The sequence below is a fragment of the Falco cherrug genome, chromosome 10 (assembly GCF_023634085.1).
Source record: "Falco cherrug isolate bFalChe1 chromosome 10, bFalChe1.pri, whole genome shotgun sequence".
Classification (NCBI taxonomy): domain Eukaryota; kingdom Metazoa; phylum Chordata; class Aves; order Falconiformes; family Falconidae; genus Falco; species Falco cherrug.
The window spans coordinates 17,074,132-17,095,864 of record NC_073706.1 but is presented as its reverse complement, the minus strand read 5'-3'; the positions used below and the strand labels follow the sequence as shown (position 1 = coordinate 17,095,864).

At 48.7% G+C, this 21,733-nt stretch overlaps 3 protein-coding genes across 14 annotated transcripts in view; 2 read left to right on the top strand and 1 right to left on the bottom strand.

The window, feature by feature from the left end:
* The first annotated feature begins 260 nt into the window (after positions 1-260).
* On the top strand, positions 261-7,133 carry DDX27 (DEAD-box helicase 27). Its single transcript, XM_055723043.1, has 21 exons — positions 261-402; positions 902-1,036; positions 1,114-1,173; positions 1,476-1,626; positions 1,995-2,041; positions 2,202-2,288; positions 3,072-3,177; positions 3,258-3,431; positions 3,729-3,879; positions 4,036-4,135; positions 4,245-4,386; positions 4,461-4,614; positions 4,721-4,802; positions 4,878-5,055; positions 5,197-5,303; positions 5,465-5,570; positions 5,669-5,763; positions 5,865-5,991; positions 6,260-6,344; positions 6,558-6,632; positions 6,921-7,133. Exons 1-21 carry the CDS (start codon positions 313-315, stop codon positions 6,934-6,936), a joined length of 2,268 nt encoding a protein of 755 aa, XP_055579018.1. The 5' UTR covers positions 261-312; the 3' UTR covers positions 6,937-7,133.
* An 848-nt stretch (positions 7,134-7,981) lies between these two features.
* SNRPB (small nuclear ribonucleoprotein polypeptides B and B1) lies at positions 7,982-10,547 on the bottom strand. The gene is made up of 7 exons (XM_055723063.1): positions 10,400-10,547; positions 10,171-10,322; positions 9,622-9,733; positions 9,210-9,362; positions 8,673-8,811; positions 8,365-8,490; positions 7,982-8,167 (listed from the first exon to the last, which is right to left on the bottom strand). Exons 1-7 carry the CDS (start codon positions 10,400-10,402, stop codon positions 8,130-8,132), a joined length of 723 nt encoding a protein of 240 aa, XP_055579038.1. The 5' UTR covers positions 10,403-10,547; the 3' UTR covers positions 7,982-8,129.
* Positions 10,548-10,697: 150 nt separating this feature from the next.
* ELMO2 (engulfment and cell motility 2) overlaps positions 10,698-21,733 on the top strand; it is a 30,649-nt gene continuing 19,613 nt past the window's right edge. For 9 of the 12 annotated variants that reach the window (XM_055723054.1, XM_055723053.1, XM_055723052.1 and 6 more), the window contains exons 1-6: positions 10,698-11,032; positions 17,441-17,564; positions 17,693-17,733; positions 18,220-18,292; positions 18,621-18,671; positions 19,635-19,816. In XM_055723054.1, the coding sequence (XP_055579029.1) occupies positions 17,487-17,564; positions 17,693-17,733; positions 18,220-18,292; positions 18,621-18,671; positions 19,635-19,816 (425 nt within the window). In that variant the 5' untranslated portion in view covers positions 10,698-11,032; positions 17,441-17,486. Of the gene's footprint in view, positions 11,033-15,327; positions 15,428-16,768; positions 16,870-17,440; positions 17,565-17,692; positions 17,734-18,219; positions 18,293-18,620; positions 18,672-19,634; positions 19,817-21,733 lie in introns of those variants that run through there. The other 3 variants (XM_055723055.1, XM_027813524.2, XM_055723047.1) reach the window with 2 other exon arrangements.

Below are 21,733 nucleotides of genomic sequence, written 5' to 3'. Positions count from 1 at the left end.
CCGGTACCCCGCCGGCCCCGGTACCCCGCCGGCCCCGGTACCCCGCCGGCGCTCCTCGCCCTGCCCCAGCCCCACCGGGCAGCGGCGCCCCTCGCTCTCTCCCGGCTCGCTCGTCACCGGCAGGCAGCGTCCCGATGGAGAGTCCGTCCCGTCCCACCGGTAGCCCCGCCAGTACCCCCACCGCCCGCAGGAGGAGCCGCCCCACGCCGCCGCTTTCGGTTTCCTTTCCGCGCGGGGCGGAGCAGCCGCCGCCCCACCCACAGCGCGGGCTGGGCCGGTCCCGCGGCTGCGCGTGGCGCTGGGTGAGCGGCCATGCTGCAGGCACTGGGGCTGGTGGGCACCATCGCGGACGGGGACGTGGGGCCCGAGGAGCCCGAGTCCGGAGACTCTGAGGATGAGGAGGTGGGCTGGGCAGGGTCTGCTGCATGGGTCGTGGAGGGGCCGGGCCGGGTCGCGTTGGGCCGGGGCCGGGCCCGGGCCCGGGACGCGTTGGGCCGGGGCCGGGCCGGGTCGCGTTGGGCCGGGGCCGGGCCGGGTCGCGTTGGGCCGGGGCCGGGCCGGGTCGCGTTGGGCCGGGGCCGGGGCCGGGTCGCGTTGGGCCGGGGCCGGGGCCGGGTCGCGTTGGGCCGGGGCCGGGGCCGGGTCGCGTTGGGCCGGGGCCGGGTCGCGTTGGGCCGGGGCCGGGGCCGGGTCGCGTTGGGCCGGGGCCGGGGCCGGGTCGCGTTGGGCCGGGGCCGGGGCCGGGTCGCGTTGGGCCGGGGCCGGGTCGCGTTGGGCCGGGGCCGGGTCGCGTTGGGCCGGGGCCGGGTCGCGTTGGGCCGGGGCCGCGGCTGGGGCCGGCCGGGTTGCGTTGGGCCGGGGCCGGCCGTCCCGCCGCCGTTGCTCATTGCTGTTGTTGCAGGAGCTGCGCCGGGCGGCGGGGCCCAGGCGGCGGGGCCCCACGAGCGGCGACTTCAGCGCTACCTTTGTCTTCGGCGAGGCGGAGGCCGGCGGGGAAGGCGCCTGGGCGGCCGCGCTGCGCCAGCTCCGCGGCAAGGTGAGGCATGGGACCGGGCGGTGCGGCCCCCGTACTCCCGGGCGGGCCTTACAGCTCCTCTTCTGTCATCTGCCTAGAGAGCGGCTACGACACTGGATGAGAAGATTGAAAAAGTGAGACAGCGGAGGAAGTTGCAGGTCAGGGTCTTTCTCCCTCGTTACTGGAAAAACTGGTGAGGACTTGGTCATCCCCTGCTGTCCCTGCAGAGGCTCAGGTGCCGCACCTGGAGCTGCTGTGCGCCAGTCACCTCTGCTGGGTCCCACCACACCTCGCACCTGGCTGAAAGGATGAAAATGCAGAATTGTTAATACTTAAGGTTATGCAAAACCATGGATCTCTGAATGAGCTCATAGTAACAACAACAAAGAAAAGTTCACAAAGGATTGAAGTTTCTTTTTTGTGCTTTCATTTGTAAGCTGTTTTTAAAATGTTTTTCTAGGAAAGAGAAGCTACACAAGAACAAGTGAGAGATGAAGACATGGATACTGAAGATAATCAAATCAAAAAGGAGTGTGGGGATTTCAGTAGGGATAAAGAAGATACTGAGTCTCAGTATTCATTGGACGATGAAACTATCTTCACAAAAGCAGGTATTAGCGGGGCAGAGAGGTGCTTGGGAGCAAGAATCTGTCAGACTGTGGGCTCACTGGAGAAAAGTCTGTAGTGAAGCCTTGCTGGGAGTGGGCGTGAACCTCTTATTTTTCATCTTCCTTCTGTGACATTCCTTCTGATTTCAGTCAAGCTTATTTTGAATGGTAGCCACTGTCCTTTAACTGAACTCATCCCTGAGGAAGGATATTTGCTTGGTATTTTACACCACTGCATGCCTGTACTTGTTTCTAAGGCTTCTCCCTCACTAGCTCATTCAGGGCAAAAAGTATGAGATGAAGGCAGGCACTATGTCTTGTTGTGTTTAGCTGTGCTTGTTAATTCTTGTCACGTTTCACTTTCCCTGCAGATACAGTCAAAGTGAAGGAACGGAAGAAATCTAAAAAGGGAGAAATGGTTAGTGTTGGGCAGAACGACACTAGATCAATCTCCAGCATTTCTTCTGGAGGAATTTGACTTTGGTTAACAAACTGTAGCTCAAAACAAACCCAGAGCCCTTTAATAACATGTTGTGCTGCTGCCTGTGTTGATCCACTTTTGTTGTTGCTGTTTCTAGGAAGCAAAGAGCTTTTTTGAAGATGCCTCTCAATATGATGATAACTTGTTGTTTCAGGACATGAATCTTTCACGACCTTTGCTAAAGGTATTTAACTAGTTTAGTTATTACGTACATTACTCTGAAGAGTGTTGTACAGCCTCCGCTCCACTAATCAGAACTGTCAAGTTCCTCTTCTCTTCGCAGCCTCTCTGAAAAGAAAATTATGTGCAAGCTAGTGTGATAGTCCTTTAGCAGCTGTTATTCCCAAATAATGGAAACCATTCTTTGATTTGCAATGTGTCAGCACTATCTTGAGTATGACTTGTCACAGAGTCTTGTAATGGCCAAGGTGGGAAGGGAGCTCTGGAGGGCATCTTGTCTGACTCCCTGCTCAAGCAGGGCCACCTAGAGCTGGTTGCCCAGAACCGTGTCCAGACAGCTTTTGAGTATCTCCAAGGGTGGCGGCTCCGCAACCGCTCTGGGCAACCTGTGCCAGCACCCGGTCACCCGCACAGTGAAAAAGTGTTTCCTGATGTTCAGAGGGAACCAACCTCCTGTGTTACAGTTTGTGCCCATTGCCTCTGGTCCCGTCACTGGGCACCGCTGGGAAAAAGCCTGGCTCCCTCCTCTTTTCACCCTTCCTTCAGGAATTTATAGACATTGACAAGTTCGCCCCGAGCCTTCTCTTCTCCCGGCTGAACAGTCCCAGCTCTGTCAGCCTTTCCCCACATGTGAGGTGCTGCAGCCCCTCCGCAAACTTTGTGGCCCTTTGCTGGGCTCTCTCCAGTATGTCCATGTCTCTCTTGCGCTGATGGGTCTGGCACTGGACACAGGACTCCATATCTGGCCATATCAGAGACAGAGTTTAATTGCTTATCTCCTTTGTAGGCAATCACAGCTCTTGGCTTCAAGCAACCAACCCCAATTCAGAAGGCTTGTATCCCAGTGGGTCTTCTGGGAAAGGATATTTGTGCCTGTGCTGCCACTGGAACAGGTAGGGGTTTGAGCAGGGCACAGGAAACATGGAAGATTAGCTATTCACAGTAACTGATAGTTCTTCATTTTCTTCTTTAGGTAAAACAGCTGCCTTCATCTTGCCTGTCCTCGAGCGACTGATTTACAAACCTCGTCAGGCTCCAATAACACGGGTATTGGTTCTAGTTCCAACACGAGAACTGGGTATTCAGGTCCACTCTGTGACAAAACAGCTAGCACAGTTCAGCAGTGTCACAACTTGCCTTGCTGTAGGTGAGTATTAAGTTGCTCTTGTGAACTGTACAGCTCACTGTAAACTGCTACAAAGAACAGGGAATTCTGTAACTGGAGGCTGCACGGTTATTGCAGCCTTCTAGGTGTGCTGTGGGTTAAAATCTCACTTTCCAAGACTGGGCTGTATTTTTTGTTTGTTTCTGAGAAAGAAAAGAGGTCACTTCTAATTGTGAATGTATTAATCTGAGTTGTTTCCTGTTCCTCAGACAGTCTGCATCTGTGTAGTCTGCTGCAGCCTGCTCAGGGAGTCAGCAGTCCATATTCACTCTCTTTCAGGTGGCCTGGATGTGAAGACTCAGGAAGCAGCTCTGCGGTCTGGACCAGACATTCTCATTGCCACTCCTGGGCGACTGATTGATCATCTCCACAACTGCCCTTCTTTCCACCTGAGCAGTGTTGAGGTGCTGATTTTGGATGAAGCAGACAGGTAGGCTAAGCAGGACAGCAGTGAAAAATGAGGTGGAAGTTTTCTGCTTTCCTTTTCCCAGGCTATAGGGCAATCCTTTGTTGCCCTGCCTTAAGTAATGCTTCTTAGCTAAAACCAGATGAAGCTGCCTTACCTTACTGTATTTCTCCTGTGTAGGATGCTGGATGAATACTTTGAGGAACAGATGAAGGAAATAATCCGGTTGTGCTCCAGCCACCGTCAGACAATGCTTTTCTCTGCCACAATGACAGAGGAGGTAAGACAGGCTGCTGAGAAGCATATTGAGGCAGAAAGATGAATAGAAGTTTTTGTCTCCTTTTACCAGAGATTATGTGGACTTGTTTTTTCTTAACCTGTTTTGGTAGGTGAAAGATTTGGCTTCTGTTTCCCTGAAAAATCCCGTCCGAATTTTTGTGAACAGCAACACAGATGTTGCTCCTTTCCTGCGGCAGGAATTTATCCGAATCAGACCCAACCGAGAGGGGGACCGTGAGGCCATTGTGTCAGGTTAGCGATGAGCAAAGAAAAACTGGAATCGGTAGGTGACTATGAGGCAGGCTCCTGAGAGGACTTTCTTTCAGCTCTACTGACCCGAACCTTCCCAGATCATGTGATGCTTTTCACCCAGACCAAGAAGCAAGCTCACCGTATGCACATCCTACTTGGATTGATGGGTCTACGAGTTGGGGAGCTTCATGGGAACCTCTCTCAGGCACAGCGGCTGGAAGCACTCAGGTATTAGCAGGTTTAGTTGGCAATCGTAGGCAAAAAAGCAGTTAGGAGCTGGAAGTTTTAGGGCAGAAGTGTACTCATTGCTAATGTATTTGCTGTCTCTGCTCAGGCGCTTTAAGGATGAGCAGATTGATATTCTGGTAGCTACAGATGTGGCTGCACGTGGACTGGATATTGAAGGTGTTAAAACAGTGAGTATTTGCAGTGCTGAGCTTCTTAATTCATACTTTAATTTTGTTGCCCTGCTAACACACTTTCTGTTACAGGTAATCAATTTTACCATGCCCAATACCATCAAACACTATGTTCATCGAGTGGGCCGGACAGCAAGAGCAGGCAGGGCTGGTCGTTCAGTTTCACTTGTGGGTGAGGAAGAGCGCAAGATGCTGAAGGATATTGTGAAGACTGCCAAAACTGCAGTGAAAGCCAGAATTCTCCCCCAAGGTACGCACTTCAGTGAGGCAAAAAGCACAAGAGCAGTATGCAGGGAATGTCATGGTGCAGAGGAACACTAAAAGAGGTGCTGAAAACCAAGGTGGCCTTATACCTGAGCTGCTTCTGATGTTCACACTGTATTGTTTTCAGATGTCATACTAAAATTTCGAGAGAAGATTGAGAATCTAGAGAAAGATGTGTATGCAGTTCTGTGCTTGGAGCGTGAGGAACGTGAGATGCAGCAGTCCGAGGCCCAGGTAAGCAGGTTTTTTTAGGAACTTTTTTTTAACCTCAGTTTTTTAGGATCTACAGTGCATAAGGAGATTACCCTAACATACTTAACCTGCCTGTTTTAGAAAGGGAAGAGAGAGAGATCTTTTAGCCAACATGAGCTCAATTCTTGCTTGAATTATGTCAGATCAATAGGGCAAAGAAGCAGCTGGAGGCAGGAAAACAAGAGACTGCGGGTGAGAGCCTGGAGCGAAGCTGGTTCCAGACCCGTGAGGAAAGGAAGAAAGAGAAATGTAAGTCATGATGCTGCTGCCACGCTAAATTCCATAGCGGCAACTGCACTTTGCTCTTTGCTTTAAAAGGTTCTTTTTGTTTTTCCTTACCTCTCCAGTGGCTAAAGCCCTGCAGGAGTTTGACCTAGCATTACGAGGAAAAAAGAAAAGGAAGAAATTCATGCAGGATAGTCAGAAAAAAGGCCAAATGACAGTGAGTATGCTTACGGACAAGTGGGACCCTGGGTGGACTAATCTAGTTTTCCCTTAGCAAAACCTCACATCACTGAAAACTTCCATTTTAACACCTTTCAGCCAGAGGAGAGGTCACAGTTTGAAATCTTGAAATCTCAAATGTATGCTGAACGGCTGGCAAAAAGGAATCGTCGAGCAAAGCGAGCCAGAGTCTTGCCAGAAGAGGAACCAGCAGCAGTATCAGCAGGTGGAGACTTTTGTTTTATAGCTGACTTGCCTTATGTCACTTAGCTCAGTTTACCTATTTGTAATGAAGTAATTCTTACAGAGGGAGGAAGCACTGATCTTTGAAGGAATAGCCACTGGTGCAGTCAGGGTGCATGTTTGTGGAAAGGAGTCATTGCTTTTCCTGATGGTTAGGCTAATTGTTGTGGTCAAGGCTACTGGGCTCTAATAAACATGATGCTGTGGCCTTCTCTTTACAGCCAATGTTCTGACTATTGTCTCTGTGTTAGGCCCCAAGCGGAAGAAAAAAGTGTCTGTGTTTGACGAAGAGCTTACCAACACAAGCAGGAAGGCTCTGAAGCAGTACCGTGCTGGGTAATGTCTTAGTAGTACATTAGTCCACACTTTAGCAGGTGGGACTTTTCTTGCATCCCTTTCTCAGGAATACTTTGACTGATACTGGGGGAGAAGGTGGGCAGAGCAGAGAAGGGATTCTTGCAAGAAGTACCTGCGCTATTGTGCTGTTGACATACTTCAGAGTTTTTTGTCTTACCTACCTCCCTCTCTGCCACCCTTTCTCTTTAAAAGCCCATCATTTGAAGATCGAAAACGCTTGGGACAGGCCCAGCATAGAAAACGAGGAAACTTCAAATCCAAGTCCAGGTATAGCTCCCTTTACTTCCTTATTCAAGATGTTTTTCTTCCTGCTTTTGCTTTCCTCTTCTTGTGATTGTTTAAAGGCCCTTGCTGAAAGGTTTGTTGGTTCTGTAGTAGCTTACTGTTCTACTGCAGGTCTGATGCTGGGGGCAGTCAAGGATACTGCCTTTAATAAATAGCACATTCCTAGGCTTCTACGTGGGAGAGCATTGCCTAGAAAACGCTTGTGCTGTTTCTCATCTGCTATTGAGAGCTGGGCTGATGAAATGTCATTTCAAGTATCCTCTCTTTTAGGTACAAGAGAAAGTAAGAACTGCTGGCAACTACCGAATGGGTAATTTTAGACACACTGCCTCCAGGGCCTGGATTTCTCTGTACTGCAAGGGGACTTCAGTAAAATCTAAGTTTTTCTTCAGGTTCTGGATTAATATCTGGTTGAAGACCCTATGTAAAACATCTTCAGCAGCCCATACAATAAAGTATTGCTTCTTTTTAGAAAAAAAAAAATGTTTTCTGTTTTATAGGATAACTAGAGCAACTGAGAGCTGGGATACATTACATCTTTCTATCAGACTTTTAGTTCATGTAAGTCAAGTTGTCTTTAGGGCAAAAACTGGATAATGCTTATTGCTGTGTCCATATACTTAATGTGATCTTGATTAATTAGTAATGGCTGAGAAGGATGTCTGTGGTTGAGAGCCTGTTCCGAAAGGCTTTCAGTGTATCTGTTACAAAGGTGGCTTCAGAGGTCACAGGAATCAAAACCAGCTGAAGAAAGGATTATCTCCAAAGGGGCTAGGGGGGGACAGACAACATTCTTCCTAACTTGAATAGAAAGCAAGAAGGGAAGATGACCTGCTGCTTTACATTATCGTGTGTAATTAGTGATAAGCTAGGATGAGCAAACCGTTTTTTTTTTTACTAGACGCAATCCCCACATCTAAAGATGAAGCAGGTTTACTGCAGGCTAATAAGCAGCAGCTTTATGCAGAGCATCAGCGATCCCTATTCCTAGTACAGGCACCATAGTACTTGTTCCACTGTGAACAAAGCAGGAATAGTTTGGATCAGTAACCCACACTTAATTTCACTGAAATGTTAAAACTCTCTTCCTTGAAAATTCTTTACCTTGCAACAAATTTTTTCATCAGCCTTACTAAATTTCATTGATAAACCTTAATTCCTATAAGGAAGACACACCAATACAGACCAGGTGGCCTAGACCAACTGTTACCTTCTGAGCTGTCAATACAAATTGAGCTTTTTGCTTCAAAGCTGCTCTTCTGGGGTGACCAAAGTGCAGTAGCGAACAGGAACAACTGCACTCCTCAAGTAGACCAGTACAACAGTGACTCAAAGTACTAGGTTTTCCAACTTTATTAAAAAGGACAAACTTCACTAGCAGTAAATATAAAATATACATAGCAAAGTTCTGACAGATGGTACTGCTCGGTATATTCCCTTAATCAGTCTTCTCACAGTTCAAAGGTACATCATAGAGTATCATGGCCTTGGGGGACGCATGCCAGGTGGAGGGGGTCCTGGGAATAAAGGAGAGAAGAAGCAACATTAGACCAGAAAGACGTTTTCCCCATGCTGAAAGTGGCCTTATGACCCCAAGGCATTTACTGACAAGTAGCATAGCTATGGGGGCATTGAAATACATCACCCTGCAAACATTTTATGTATGTTATGGCTTCTTAAGAGCTTCTAGGTATTTAAGGTAAGCTCTGCTTACCTCTCATTCCTGGGGGTGGTGGTCTCATGCCTGGTGGGGGCATTCCCATAGGAGCACCTCGGCCTGGGGGCATTCCCATTGGTGGGCCCATAGGCGGTCTCATGCCTGGAGGAGGTCCCATCATTCCTTCAGCCAGAGAAAGAACAAACATATAAATCCAGCTGAATATAGTCAAGGTACAAGTTGGGTATTTGAGTAATCCTCCACAATACCAGATCTTCATCAGACTGGGGTAAATACCTCTTCATCACCAATTCTGCCACATAACACAAGCTCCTTGCTGCCCCACTCTATAGAGGGATTCTTACCTGGAGGAGGTGCTCCTCTGCTCATGGGTGGGGGAGGACCCCCACGCCCTGGTGTGTACTGCGTTGGAGCTCCTGCTATGCTAGCAGTAGCTGCTGCAGCAGCAGCTGCAACTGTTCCACGACCTTGAGGTGTCATCACCTGTAAACAACGTAAACAGTTCACAGAGTAACAGCACAACACCTGCTTTATGTTAATAAACTAAAAAAATATTTGTTATCCCTTCACAAGATTATGCCAGTCTCCTCTAAATGAATTAAATAATGCTACAAGCCTGTAATAATTCAGTGGATACCACTAAAGTCTGTACAAGGAGCTGCACTTTTGAAGCATCTTCTTTCATCCTATATGACGAGAGTTCCTAGGGAGATCTAGTACCAAAAAAGCCTTGCAAGGCTCAAGCTCCCTGGTAACAGAAACTAAGATTACAGTTCTTCCACTCCACCAACTTCTTGCATTGCATTGGTACCAAGAATTAAAAGCCACCTCAGAACGTACCAGAGAAGTCTTCCTTTTTTTAATGGGTCACAGCATCTCACCTGTTGGGATGGTCCTCCCACTCCTCTGACAGGGCCAGCTAATCCTGCTGGAGCCTGTGGCATGGGTGCACCAGCTGGTACTCCCCTCCCCGCTGCTCTTCCAACTCCAGGTCCTCCAGCAGCTCCAGCGAGAGGTACCCGGGCAATTCCAGTCTGAAAACAGACACCCCCCCGAAAGAAACATTTATCACAACAGAAGTCCTCAGATCCTAGGGATGCCCACAGCCCTCCTTTGTCCAATTAATGTCCAAACCCACAAAGGGATTGGGACTTCCTGCAATGACATTTGATGGCCTAGCCACAACAGCATCTAGAAGTCTAGCACAATGCTGCGGTAACAGTCTTCTGCAAGGAAACAAATTTAGCAGATGCCCCTTCCCTTTCTCCTTAGTTCTGCACTCATTCTCCTTACATCCTTTGGGGGTGGTCCTTCAACTGTCATGGACACCAGGTTTTCTCCTCGCAGCAACACTAGACCAAGGACTCGTTTCTCTTCCCGCTCTGGCTGTTTTGAATTTTTAGGTCTAGTGAGAAGAGAAAAAAAAAAAAACATTGCAAGAGAGAGGAGGAGGGAGGTGGGGGGCATCAATGCTGCTGTTTGAATTTGCAGCGGAGAAGAGAACCTACTGTGAACGCCACGCTTTTATATGCCTCAAACTGAGCACAAAGAGAAGCCTGAACACAAGATGTGTATTAGCTCCAGGATTCTTCCCCGCCCCCCGGTGCTTAAATGTTACAGAGAGACTACGGTGGCATGCATCACCTACAGGTACGGGCCGGCCGGTTCCTGGGAGGAACTGAAACAAAGCGCCCGGGAACCCCGGCAGCCCGGGGACGCGACGCGACAGCCGAGGCTGAGGCCGCGGCCACCCCCGCAGGGCCCGGCGGCCGCTGCACCGGCTCCGCTCCAAGCGGGCGGCGACCCCGGGCCCTCCCGCCGCCGCCGGGCCGCGCCGCTCACTTGATCTTGCGGAACTCGTCACAGTCGCAGAGGATGAGGTTCATGTGCTTATCGAAGGCCTTGAAGGTGCCGATGAAGACGCGCCCGTCCTGCAGGATGCACCGCATGCGGTAGTCGATGTGCTGCAGCATCTTGCTGCTCTTCCCCACCGTCTGCAAGAGACCGCCGTTACACCGGGCGCGGGGGCGCAGCAGGGCTCGCGGGGCCCCAGCCTCTCCACCCGGCTCACCATGGTTGCAGCTGTCCGCGAACCCTCCCGCCGCCGCCACCACCACCACCGCTGCCCGCTCCCAAGGCTCCGCCCGCTCCACCGGAAGCTGCTACGCGCGGCGACCGCCGCTTCCGTCCGCCCCACGCGGCTGCCCCGTTACTCGCGGCCCGCCCCTTCCGGCGCGCCGGGGACGTGCTTCCGGGGCGGGCCGGCGGCTGCCTCCGCGCTCCGGGAGAGGCCGTCGGGCCTGGCCGCCGCCCCCCGCAGTGCCGCCCCCCGCAGTCCCGTGCGCGGTGGCGGGCAGAGCTGTGGGGGAAGCCCGGCCCCGGGCGGCCACAGCCGGCCCCGGAGGCGCGCGCCGTTTCACGGGGAGCTGGCGTGAGCCCTCCCGTGGCGGCCTTGGCGGGGCGCTCGGTTAATGCCGTTCACAGGCTGCCGCGGGGAGCCCGGCCGCGGGCTGTGGCGCCGGGGGCGGGGGGCGGGGCCGGCCGGCCGAGGTCGCCATGGCAGCGCTCTGTGGGCGCGTGACGCGCGTGTCGCGGCCAATCGGCGGCGGAGCGGCTGAGTGACAGCCGGCGGCGCCAGTCGCGGGCAGCGCCTCGGCGGGGCAGCCGGAGCTGCCGGAGCGCGGAGCGGCCGCGGCGCGGCTGGGTGAGCGCAGGGCGGCGCGGGGGTGGGGGGCGGCGGGGCGCGGGCCCTCGGGGCCGCCTTCCCGGGCCGCCGGGACCCTTCCCGTCGGCGGCTCCGCCTCGCCGCGAGGCTTGGGCCTAGGGTTTCCCTGCCGCGGGGCTGGCGGGCCCGCTCCGTGCCCACTGTGACGCGGCTCCCGGTGGGCGCCGGGCCCACCCCACCCCGGCAGCTGGGCGTGAGGCGCGGAGGGGCCGCGCTGGGGCGGCCGAGCGGGGCGCCGTTGCCCGCGGCCGGGGCGCGCAGCGACCGCGCGTCCTCAGGAAAAAGCGGTTGAGCGCCTTCAAATGAGCTTCGGCCCCGGCTTGGGGAGGCGGTGGCAGGCCGGCTGCCTGCAGCTCGCCTGACTGATTGCACATAATAAAAAAGTGGGTTTCTCTTTTTGCCTGTTGCTCTCGGTTTCTGGCTTTGCTGAAGGGCGGCCCCTGCCCGGCTGTGTCGGGACGTGCAAGACAAGGGTCCGGTGTCACAGGCTCGGCGCCCTGCAGCCGCAGCGCGGCCCTGGACCGAGGCCTCTGGAGCAACATAGGATCCTAGAGAGAGAGCATCGGGGCCGCCTGGTTCTTTGGTTTCTCTAGCGAAGTATGTTTCTCTCGGCTTGTTATATGAAGCAACGCAGAGAACTGTACGTAGCCCACAGGTTGGACTCTGCTGTCTGGCACTGTGCTGCCTGGCCAAGGAGGAGCTCTCTCCTCTGCACGCTTGCCCAGCTAGTCACTGTGCCAGCAGCCAGCATCACCTCCACCTGGTATCAGCCCTGTTGGTACCACCATCTGGAGACTTGCCAAGAGCTGACTAGGATGTTTTGTCACATCTACAGGTTTCAGAAACCGAGCCATTTGCTTGTTGACTGGGGGATTCTGCCAGGCAGCTTTTCTTTTTCATGGAATGTTCTTTCATCCTCCTCATTTTTATTCTGTGTGCAGCACACTTTGTTTTCAATCTGTAATGAAAAGAAGACTGAGTTTGTGAATAGGGAATTTCTGTTCAAAATACTACAGTTGTTTTAGCTTGCAGCTTCTCAGAAGTCTCTTGAATAGTGTATTATTACTGGCTCTGCTGATTTCTCCTTCCCTTGCAGCTACCCCTGCACCACTGTTTTGTACAAAGGAACTCGCTCTGCAGAAGCGGAGTGAATTCATCCTTGATGCATTTCAGCTTCTCTGTTGTCTGCCTGTATAAAACTGTAAAAATGCTTACGTGCTGTTGTTGAGAAGAATGTGCTGTGAGAGGCCCGTAAGTAACTGATAATCACAACTATGCAAAATTGCAGCCTGTGCTTCTTCCTGAGAGCTTCTCAACAGTCATTTCATCAGATATATCACTGGATCACTGCAACACATCCATTGTAAAATCTAACATCTGTCACCTCTCTTGTCTGCAGACATACAGTGAAATCTTTTCAAAGAACACTTTTGACAGACAACCTTGTGTTAAGAGGCTGACCTGAAGTGCCCTTTGTATTTGCAGTCCAGTCTTCATTGTCCTTTTCTGGAAAGCTCCTTCTACTGAGCCACTGATCTGCATAGGTCCTTCAAAGGGTTGTTTGACCCAGACTGTCTGACGAGTTTCCTACTTTTTAAATTTTTATATTCCTGCTTCTCTGGGTTCTGCTTAGCCAATTCATTCTGATGTTTGAATCTCTTCCTTGGTAGGCTTGTGTGGTATCTGTTCCGTGGTGCTGCTATGCAAAGAAAAAGTCCTTAAGCTTTATTTCTTTCACTGCATATTTACTGTGCATTCAATACTGATTGGAATGAGGATCGTGGTTTCCAGTCGTGAGTGGGTGCTCATTTATGGAAGAAGTCTGGGTATAAATAATCTAATGTATCATGGTAAGTTACTTTCTGAGTTTGCATGCAGCTGATAGCTTTTCTGAGTAATGAAGGCAGCATAATACAACTTTGTTGATTATTGTGTTCAGTGGTGAGGATATTGAGGGAGCTGCTGGTGGAGTGCATTGCCTTTAGGAACTGTGGGCCAATCTCTGCAGCACTTTTTTGATGAAACAGGAGAGTTTTATTTATGTGTGCTTAGGGACATGGTTTAGTGGTGGACTTGGCAGTATTAGGTTTATGGTTGGACTCTATCTTAAGGGCCTTTTCCAACCTAAATGTTTCTATGATTTCTGCAGAATTTCCCATAGTATCAGTGGTTTTGTTTTAATGTGCACTTCCTCTCCCTGAATGATGCATATTCTTCACAAGGGAGAAGACAAGGTAGAGATTTGTAAAGGCTTTTACCTATAGTATGGACATCTTTGCTTTGGCATGTGAAGTACTGTATTTCCTTGTACTCTTCAGGAACAGCTTGCAATGTTAAGTTGCAGTACTAATAAAAGGCTGTGACTGTACTGCAGGAGGCTGAAGGGAGAAGTAATTAGATGCTAATTACTCCTGGGTATATTTGTTAAAAGCGTTGCAGATTCAATTCTTAACGCTCAAGAAAGTAATCTTTGAGCCTTGCCTCTTCACTGTGTGTTTGCTGTACCCTTGAACACTGAATGGATTTCAGTGGTTTCTAGCCTGAGTTAGTTTGCCCATGAGAGAAGTAGTTACCTATTTGGTTACTGCAAGCCAGTCTGATTATTGGAGATGGTGTGTGCTTATGCCATATGACTGAGATTTCTCAGGCTTTAGTTGCTGAATGGAGAACAAGTGGAAATCACATACCGTTTGGGAACTGACTGTTTCTAGACTTGATGGATGGAAACCTGCATATTCTGCAGATTTGTGGGCGTCATGGAAATTGGGCACTTTTTGTTTGGGGAATATGTACAGAGCTGGGCTACTGCTTGTATATTAGTAATTGCCATAGTGTACTGAAAAGATTTAGTTGATGAGTTATCCCTGTTTTGAGATATTGCTACAAAAGACATTTGAAAGGCAAAATTATTTTTTATTTATTTATTTGTGTGTGTAATTCAGGAAAAGGAAGCAAGGAAGACTGATACATAGTTTTATTAGGTTCATCTATCTCTTTGTGAAACAGAAGGGTTGCGTAAGCTCCACATTCTTATGGCTGATGCTACAGAGTACAGTTTAGCAGGCTTTCTTGGTTCTGCTGTGTCTCTTTACACTGTACTTGAATGTTAGAGCAAGCTGGGTTGTTAGGACCAGGAGGGACTCTTCTGACTTGCAGTGTGAAATGCTTGGCAGACTTTTCCTATTGTCAGAAATGTCAGGTATTGGGTATTGACTTTTGAACAGGCTGAGGATAACTTGCATAGGTGGGCTTGCTATGGATACTTAATAATAAGCACTGTACAGGGGGCTGCAGTCTTCTGAATGTATCTGGGTTCAATGCATTCCTGTCTTTATGCAGATTCCTATACAATGAGGCAAGGTGCTGTTCTGGTCCTGGGTTCCTTATGCTTTATTACTTGAATTACTAGTTTACTTTGGACAAAAGAAGACCAGCTGCTTCAGAATGAGTGTCGAAGGAGGGAATACAGTCCAATTTGCTGATTGTAACCGGTATGAAAATAGCACTAGCAGCTGTGTATGTGTTTAGGGTTAGAGGCCTCTTGAGAACATATGTGCTACGAGTTAACATGTCTTACCTTAGCAAAGTATGAATTGTGTGTTTCTGTCTTGGAGTGAGAGACTATAACACCGATAATCAAAATTTGTGAAGAAAGTGGGGTCTGTTAACAGCACGTGCTCTTGGGATTTGGAGACAGTGTTTCCGTAGGACAGCATATGCTCAGTGCTTTCTGTCTGTGAATTAGCCTAGCCCTGTGGGCTGCAAACCCTTCTTTGAAACACTAATTTAACTTCGCTCTCATATGAGTAGTCTTCCTTTGCGTGACCTCGCCTTTTCTAAGCTGGAGGTTCTTAACCTGATGCACCTCTTCTGAAAAACAGGCTTTCCTATTTGGTATCAAGATGAGAGTTGTAAAATTTTTATCCAGAGCAAATATTGGAGTGGGAGATGACTTAGTTGTCTTCCCTCCGAGATTAGGAAGTAAAATACCAGGTGGTGTTTGTGTAACTGCTTTACTCTAACTTGTAATTTTGGATGATAGGATTCATATAAATGCTTTTCTGTCACTGTCCCCAAGACCATCTCAACCTGATTGGTGCACTGAGTCTGTTGCTTTTCCAAGGCTATCTCTTTCTTGGTATGTTAGTCTGAGCTGATGTGTGCTGCTTATCTGAAAGGTTGGAGATCTTACTTATAAGGAACTGGCAAAGCTGAACCTAACTCGACTGCACTTGTCTGCATGAGATGTGTTTAGTCTTACAGTAATTTTGTAGGTTTTTAGGAAAACGTAAGCCGTTATTGAGATTGATGCTAAAAAGGAAAGAGAAGGCCAGAGGGAATACCGACTGACTGCAACCATCTCTGTGAGTTGGGGTAAGCCGTGCACTTTCAGAATATCATGAAATTCCGAACTTGGCTTGCCAGATACTTTTCCAAGGGGTGGGATTGTAGAGTGGACAAAGTCTGGCTGTTTTAGGAGCGGAGACGGATGACGTTCCTATGCACGTGCAATACCAGTCTCCCTTTTGGGTTGGCTGAAGCTGCAGATAGCTCTGGAGTTCAGGCTTCCTGGATTTCTGTAGGATCTGCAGAGACCATACATGTGCTGAGAATAGAGCAAATTGAGCAAGGCAGATTCAGAAGGGCTTCTCACGGTAAACAATGTTTATTTTAATAGGGAAATGGCTGATTTCTCTCTCTTGCAAGTGCCTTGCTTGTAAAGCAAGTATCTCTGATCTGATGGAGACTTGAGGGCAAGACTAGCTGCAGTGATAACACTGGGCATTTCCGGGAGGTGCTATGAAAGAAACATAAACATGCAACCCTTGTCCTCAATTCCAGCAAGCAGGAGTGATGATAATGTTGTGACTCTCTCAGAAGGCTGCACCAGGAGATCATAGCATTCTGTTTTCCTATGTGAGAAATCTTCCTCAACTGGAGTGAAAAATAGTCACAGCAGGCTGGGAAAAGGGGTTTGTGAGTGTACAAATGCAGAGAAACTTCAGTGCGCTTGAGTTTTCCTATCTCTCCATGCAGTGGTACCAGTCTCTGCAAGGGAAGCAAGGGGTATATGAGCTTCATTAATTGAGATCATCAGCAGATCTCTAAGTCAACGTCTTACACAGGCCAGGCATACATGCCTTTTGTGATAGACTCAGCTAATTTCATAGAAGTTTCCTTTCCCGGGTCAGTCACGTCCAATTTCCTGGGCCAGGTATCTCTGCAGCCACTTGGTCTTTGCTGATATGTGGGAAGTTCTCTCTTCTTTACTGTCCTTGCATCAGGAAAATTCCAAAGGCAGCTGGTTTCCCTTCAAGTCTTAGCATCTCTTTCCCAGTTGATCAAATAAGTCAGGAAAGTATGTTAATCATGAAACAGCTTTCCTGCTCAGCACTGTCTCATGTCAGTTCTGGGAAAGGGGGACAGGGTTGCCCCAGTAGGAGAAATGGGAACTTCCATAGGAGCTGGGAAATTGTTTTTGGACGCTTACAATCTCATTCTGGTTATGCTGGAAACTGAGTCTCAAGAGGAGTCCTTGAGGACAGGACTACTTTTGTGGGTGGTCAGATAACATTTTTGGCAGCTTGAAGCTTTTGTTCCTGAGAATTGCTGATGGGGAGGTTGTCTCTCTGTGGCTCTGTAGGAGAGAGCAGGGCTACTCCCTCCACCTGGGAGAGGATTAAAAAGGAACTGAATAAGTACATTTTTTTACAGCCTCTTACTATCAGATGAAGCACAAACTAGCATGTCTGACAACTGTCTGGGACCAAACCCTAAACACAAGCTTATGCTCTAAGGCAGATAAGGAGTGAAAGGTAGACCTTCAGAGCAAACGCTGAATTAACTTTCCTTCTGTGATAGATATTCATATTTTGGATTTATGATGTTATAGGAAGGGAATGGGATAAAGCTAGCTGCCGCCCTGCCTAGGAGCCTGTTTGGGTATCCTGAATGGATCAAGGTATCTGAGAAATATGAATGGGGCATCAGTAAACACCAGCCCATGGGATGGGGGCCACCTGGACAGTATGTTCCCCCTCTCACGTACAGGCAGTAGGTGAGCGTAGGGAGCTATTGCTTTGCTGACCTGGCAGTATGGGCAGTGGGTGGCAGATGGGGCTTTGCTGATCACAGCAACTCTCCTTCTTGTCTGAGTACCCCAATAAGCTCTCAGAAGTTTTCCGTAGGTGATAAGCTTGAACTTACGGTTTCACAATGTGCTGTTTTAGCATGAGGCGCTGATCTCTAGAACACTGGGTGTTTTGTCCCTAGCAGACCCAGCAAACCATAAGGCTGATCCCATGCAGTGTTTTGAAGCTTGGTGTTAGATGCAATGTAACAATTGAAATAGTGTTCAGAGCTGCTCACTATCCTTTCTCTTAACAGGTGTGGGAGTGCGCTGTTGTAAAGGCACCTGGAGGAGTCTGGAGCAATGCCACCACCTTCGGACATTGTGAAAGTAGCTGTTGAGTGGCCAGGTGCCAATGCCCAGCTGCTGGAAATAGATCAGGTGAGACGTGGTAACCAGACACGGGAGTAAATGCATCACAACCTTGATACTGGTACGTGGGAAGCATAAAAGTGGGCAGTATTACTTTCTGGCTGAGAGGAACCATGGACTCTCTCTTTCTGTTCTAGAAAAGGCCTCTTGCATCCATCATCAAGGAGGTCTGTGATGGGTGAGTAGTTCTCTGGGAACCCTTATGGAGAAAGTCTCTTCCCCTGACAAATCTTGCTGGGGTACTGTGGAAGGTCTCTGCTGCTTGTCAAGATGCTGCCTGCTGCCAGTTTTGGCCATGAAGAGGACCAGAGTTTAAATTGGGAAGAAAAGGATCTCTGGGAAAACAGAGGCTTTACATCCTCATTGCAATTCCGAGTGTGTGCATATGTATGCCCCTAGGGTCGGTGTGTCTGAGGACTGGCCTGTTTTGCTGTTCCTGACATGCAGGCCTCTTCAGACCTTCCACAGAGCTTGAGTTAAGAGTAGGCTGAAGTCCCATCACCCCCTCAAGGATGGCGTTTTCTCTCCACTTTGGGAGACCTGGTTTCCCATGCTTTGCTTGAAAGTTCTTTTCTACTTTCCTGGCATCAAGCTCCTGTTCCTAACTGAGAGCCAGAAGAAAGTTGAGGAAGAAGCTAATGTGTCCTTCTTCTTCCTCTGCCAGGTGGTCATTGCCAAACCCTGAATACTACACCTTGCGGTATGCTGATGGTCCTCAGCTGTACATCACAGAGCAGGTCAGTGTGAGAGGCAGCAACTTGCTGATGTTTGGAGTGAGTACAGAATGCCTTGGACTAGTGTCATGGAACAATAATGTCACTAATCCTTGAGGGGCAGCATCTCTGCTATCAAAAATACTCGGACTTGAATGGTGTCATTCAGCTGAGGAGCTTTGTATTTCTCCCTGTGCATGACCATAGGTGCAAGCACTCAGTGACTCAATACCCTCAGTAGGGTTGTGTGGTGTAGGAACCCCTTTACTTGTGCATACAAATATGCACTGTAGGTCCAGTTGCATTCTTTCCCTCCACTTTTCTGCAGTTTGAAGTTTATGTTTTCTTTCAGACTCGCTGTGACATCAAGAATGGAACTATCCTACAGCTGGCAGTCTCCCCGGTAAGTGCTTCTTCCCTTTTTCTCAGTAGCTATTCTCCTAGGACAGGCTGTTTCTTGCCTCTCAGCTTTTCTTTCTCCTCCCCAAATTGTAGGGAGTTTACCTTTGTTGTGGTAATTCTGCACAATGAGGTGCACACACTTGTTTTCCTTCCTGGTTGTGGTGTATCTTTCCTTTGGATGCTCTGCCCTTTATAGGACTTTATGCAAATAAATTGTCTACATTTTTATTGCATGTCCTAGATTGGCACGTTGTAAAGCACCTGGCAGATGCATTCTTAAATAAGAGTATAGTTAGTACTATCAGTTGGAAAGCAACAGTACTGGTGACTTAATGCAGAAATTAAAATGAGACAAATTTGATGCAGAGAGGGTTTGTTCGCAATGAATTCTTGCTATTGTGACCTCAACAGCTGTCTTTTGCAGATTTGCTGCAGCTTCCTTTTTATTAAAATTTTTAAACCTTTTTTGTGCAAGTGTCATGGCGTACAGCTGAGAGTGAATAGAGCAGGAAGAAGTTATTTGGGCAGGAGGTGGTTGAGAGGATATCATTTATCTGTGTCTGAGAAATCTTACAGAATGTCTTGTGGATACACAAAAGAAGCTTGTGCTTCTCTTTGAATCTATGAGAGATTTTTTTAACGCCTTATTTGTTTGATGGTCTCACTCCATATTTCTATATCCACCACCATTCACCTCATCAAGAAGAAAACCAAGCATTTACTCTAAGATGTAAAATAGCATTTTTAACCACCTCCTGCTTGGCTGTAACAGTTGCTGAGTGCAGCCTTTTTTAGCCTATCTTAGACTTGCTGATTGCTGCTACTTACCATGTCATTGCTGGTATCTCTCTACCCTTGCTGTGTTCTCTCTGCATATCCACGAACTTCTGACAGAATGCTGATGCTGTCAGAACTCAGCCTGCAGGTGACTTGTCTGTAACTGGGGTCACCCCTTTCCTCCCAGTCTAGGGCAGCTCGCCAGCTGATGGAGAGGATCCAGTTGCACAGTATGGAAGCCCGACTGGATGCCATGAAGGAACTGGCTAAACTTTCTGCAGATGTCACCTTTGCCACAGAGTTCATCAACATGGAAGGGATTACAGTGCTGACACGGCTTGTAGAGAGTGGGACCAAGCTTCTGTCCCAGTAAGTTTCCTGTATTCTGGGACTCTGGAACAGGGCCTCCAATAAGGGGCTAATTTTGCTTGCAGAAGTGGCATTATGCAACTAACCTCACAGCAAATGCCAACCTATTGAGACAAAGTCTTTCTAGTAGTTTGCTAAACCTCATGAGGCAAAAGAGGAGACATTTATGATGCATGAAACTTGCATTGAAAGGTCACTTTGATAATTTAAATTATTTTGATTACCTTTCTTGTGGTCATAATCTCCTGGAGCAGTTATTCACCTGTTGTCTAAGGGAGAAGGTATCCTGTGAAAACCCACATGCAGTTGCACACAAGAACAGCCCTGTAGAAGTGGTGGCATGTACATGCCAGTTAGCAGCAAACATGTTGTTGGCTCTTGTATACATGGTCAGTACTTTTTGACCTGCATGATAAGAAGAGTTGCTACAAAGGCCGAAGGTCTGTTTATCTTAGGGAATGGAAAGGGCTACAGAATGTATAGCAGAGGAAGTATTATCAGTCTTCAGTCTCCAGTAGTTTCTAACTTTTGGGCTTCCTGAGCAGAAATTGTATCTCTTTGTTTAAGAACCTTTGGATATTTCCTCCATAGATTTTTCATCTTAATTTTTAAATGAATTTAAACTTTTGACATCAACAGCACTGTGTGGAAATGAAGTTCCAGTTACTTGTCCTATAAGAAAAAATACTTTATTTTAAACATGTTGCCTAATATTAATTTGGTTCTCTCTACATATTTTGTTATGAGAAATTGTAAATTTCTCTGTCTTATCCATACCATTCATAACCATATAGATTTCTCACTCATACCAGCCCTTAGTTATGCCTTTTCTAAGCTGCAGTCTTAATCCATTAACACTGTAACTATGGCAGCCATTCCAGAGTGCTGATCATTCTTTCCATGCTTCCCCTAGCTCTTAGCTCTTTCCAGCACTATTGTGCTGTTGTGGAGAAATTTCCTTGTAACTTTTCATCAGTTTGAAAGCTGACCATTTAATTTCTACCCTTTTGCTTCTTGTCTTTCAGTCAGTCATTAATGCAGGAAAGAGCTTTGGTTTTACCCCTTAGCAGCTGAGTGGGTTTTGGGTGTGGGGTTTTTTTTAAGGTGCTTAAGTGAAGCACCTCATAAAAATCTTCAAATTCCAGGAGTTGTGCTTAACTGTTCTTGTTCTGACTTACTGATTTGTTCAGAGACCTTCTGTACTGTGGTGGGTTAACTTCAGCTGCCCACCAAGCCACTTTCTCATCCCCCCTCTTCAACAGGACAGGGGAAGAAGACAAGATGAAAAAGCTCATGGGTTGGGCAAAACAGACTTGACTTGGAGAAAATTAATTTATTTTTTTGCCAATTAAAAATAGAGTGGGATGGTGAGGAACAAAGACAAAAGTAAAACCACCTTCCCTCCACCCCCTTCTTTCCTGGCTCAACTTTACTCCTTCACTCTCCACTTCTGCCTCCTCCCCGCACCGAGCTGCACGGAGAGACAGAGAATGGGGGCTGCAGGCAGTCCATAACACTTTGTATCTGCTGCTCCTTCTTCATCACACTTTTCCCCTGTTCCAGCATGGCGTCCCTCCCGTGGGATACAGTCCTTCACAAACTGCTTCAGTGTGGGTCCCTCACAAGCTGCCGTCCGTCAGGAACAGACTGCTCCAGCACAGCTCCCCTGTGGGCCACGGTTCCTGCCAGAGAACCCGCTCCAGCGTGGACTCCTCTCAGGGGGCCACAGCTCCTGCTGGGAGCTGCTCCAGCGTGGGCCTCCCACAGGCTGCAGCTTCCTTCAGGGCACATCCACCTGCAGCGTGTGATGTCCTCCATAGGCTGCAGTCTGAATATCTGCTCCACCATGGTGGCCCCTGGGCAGCAGGGGACAGCCTGCCTCACTGTGGTCTCTCCACAAGCTCCTGGGGAGTCTCT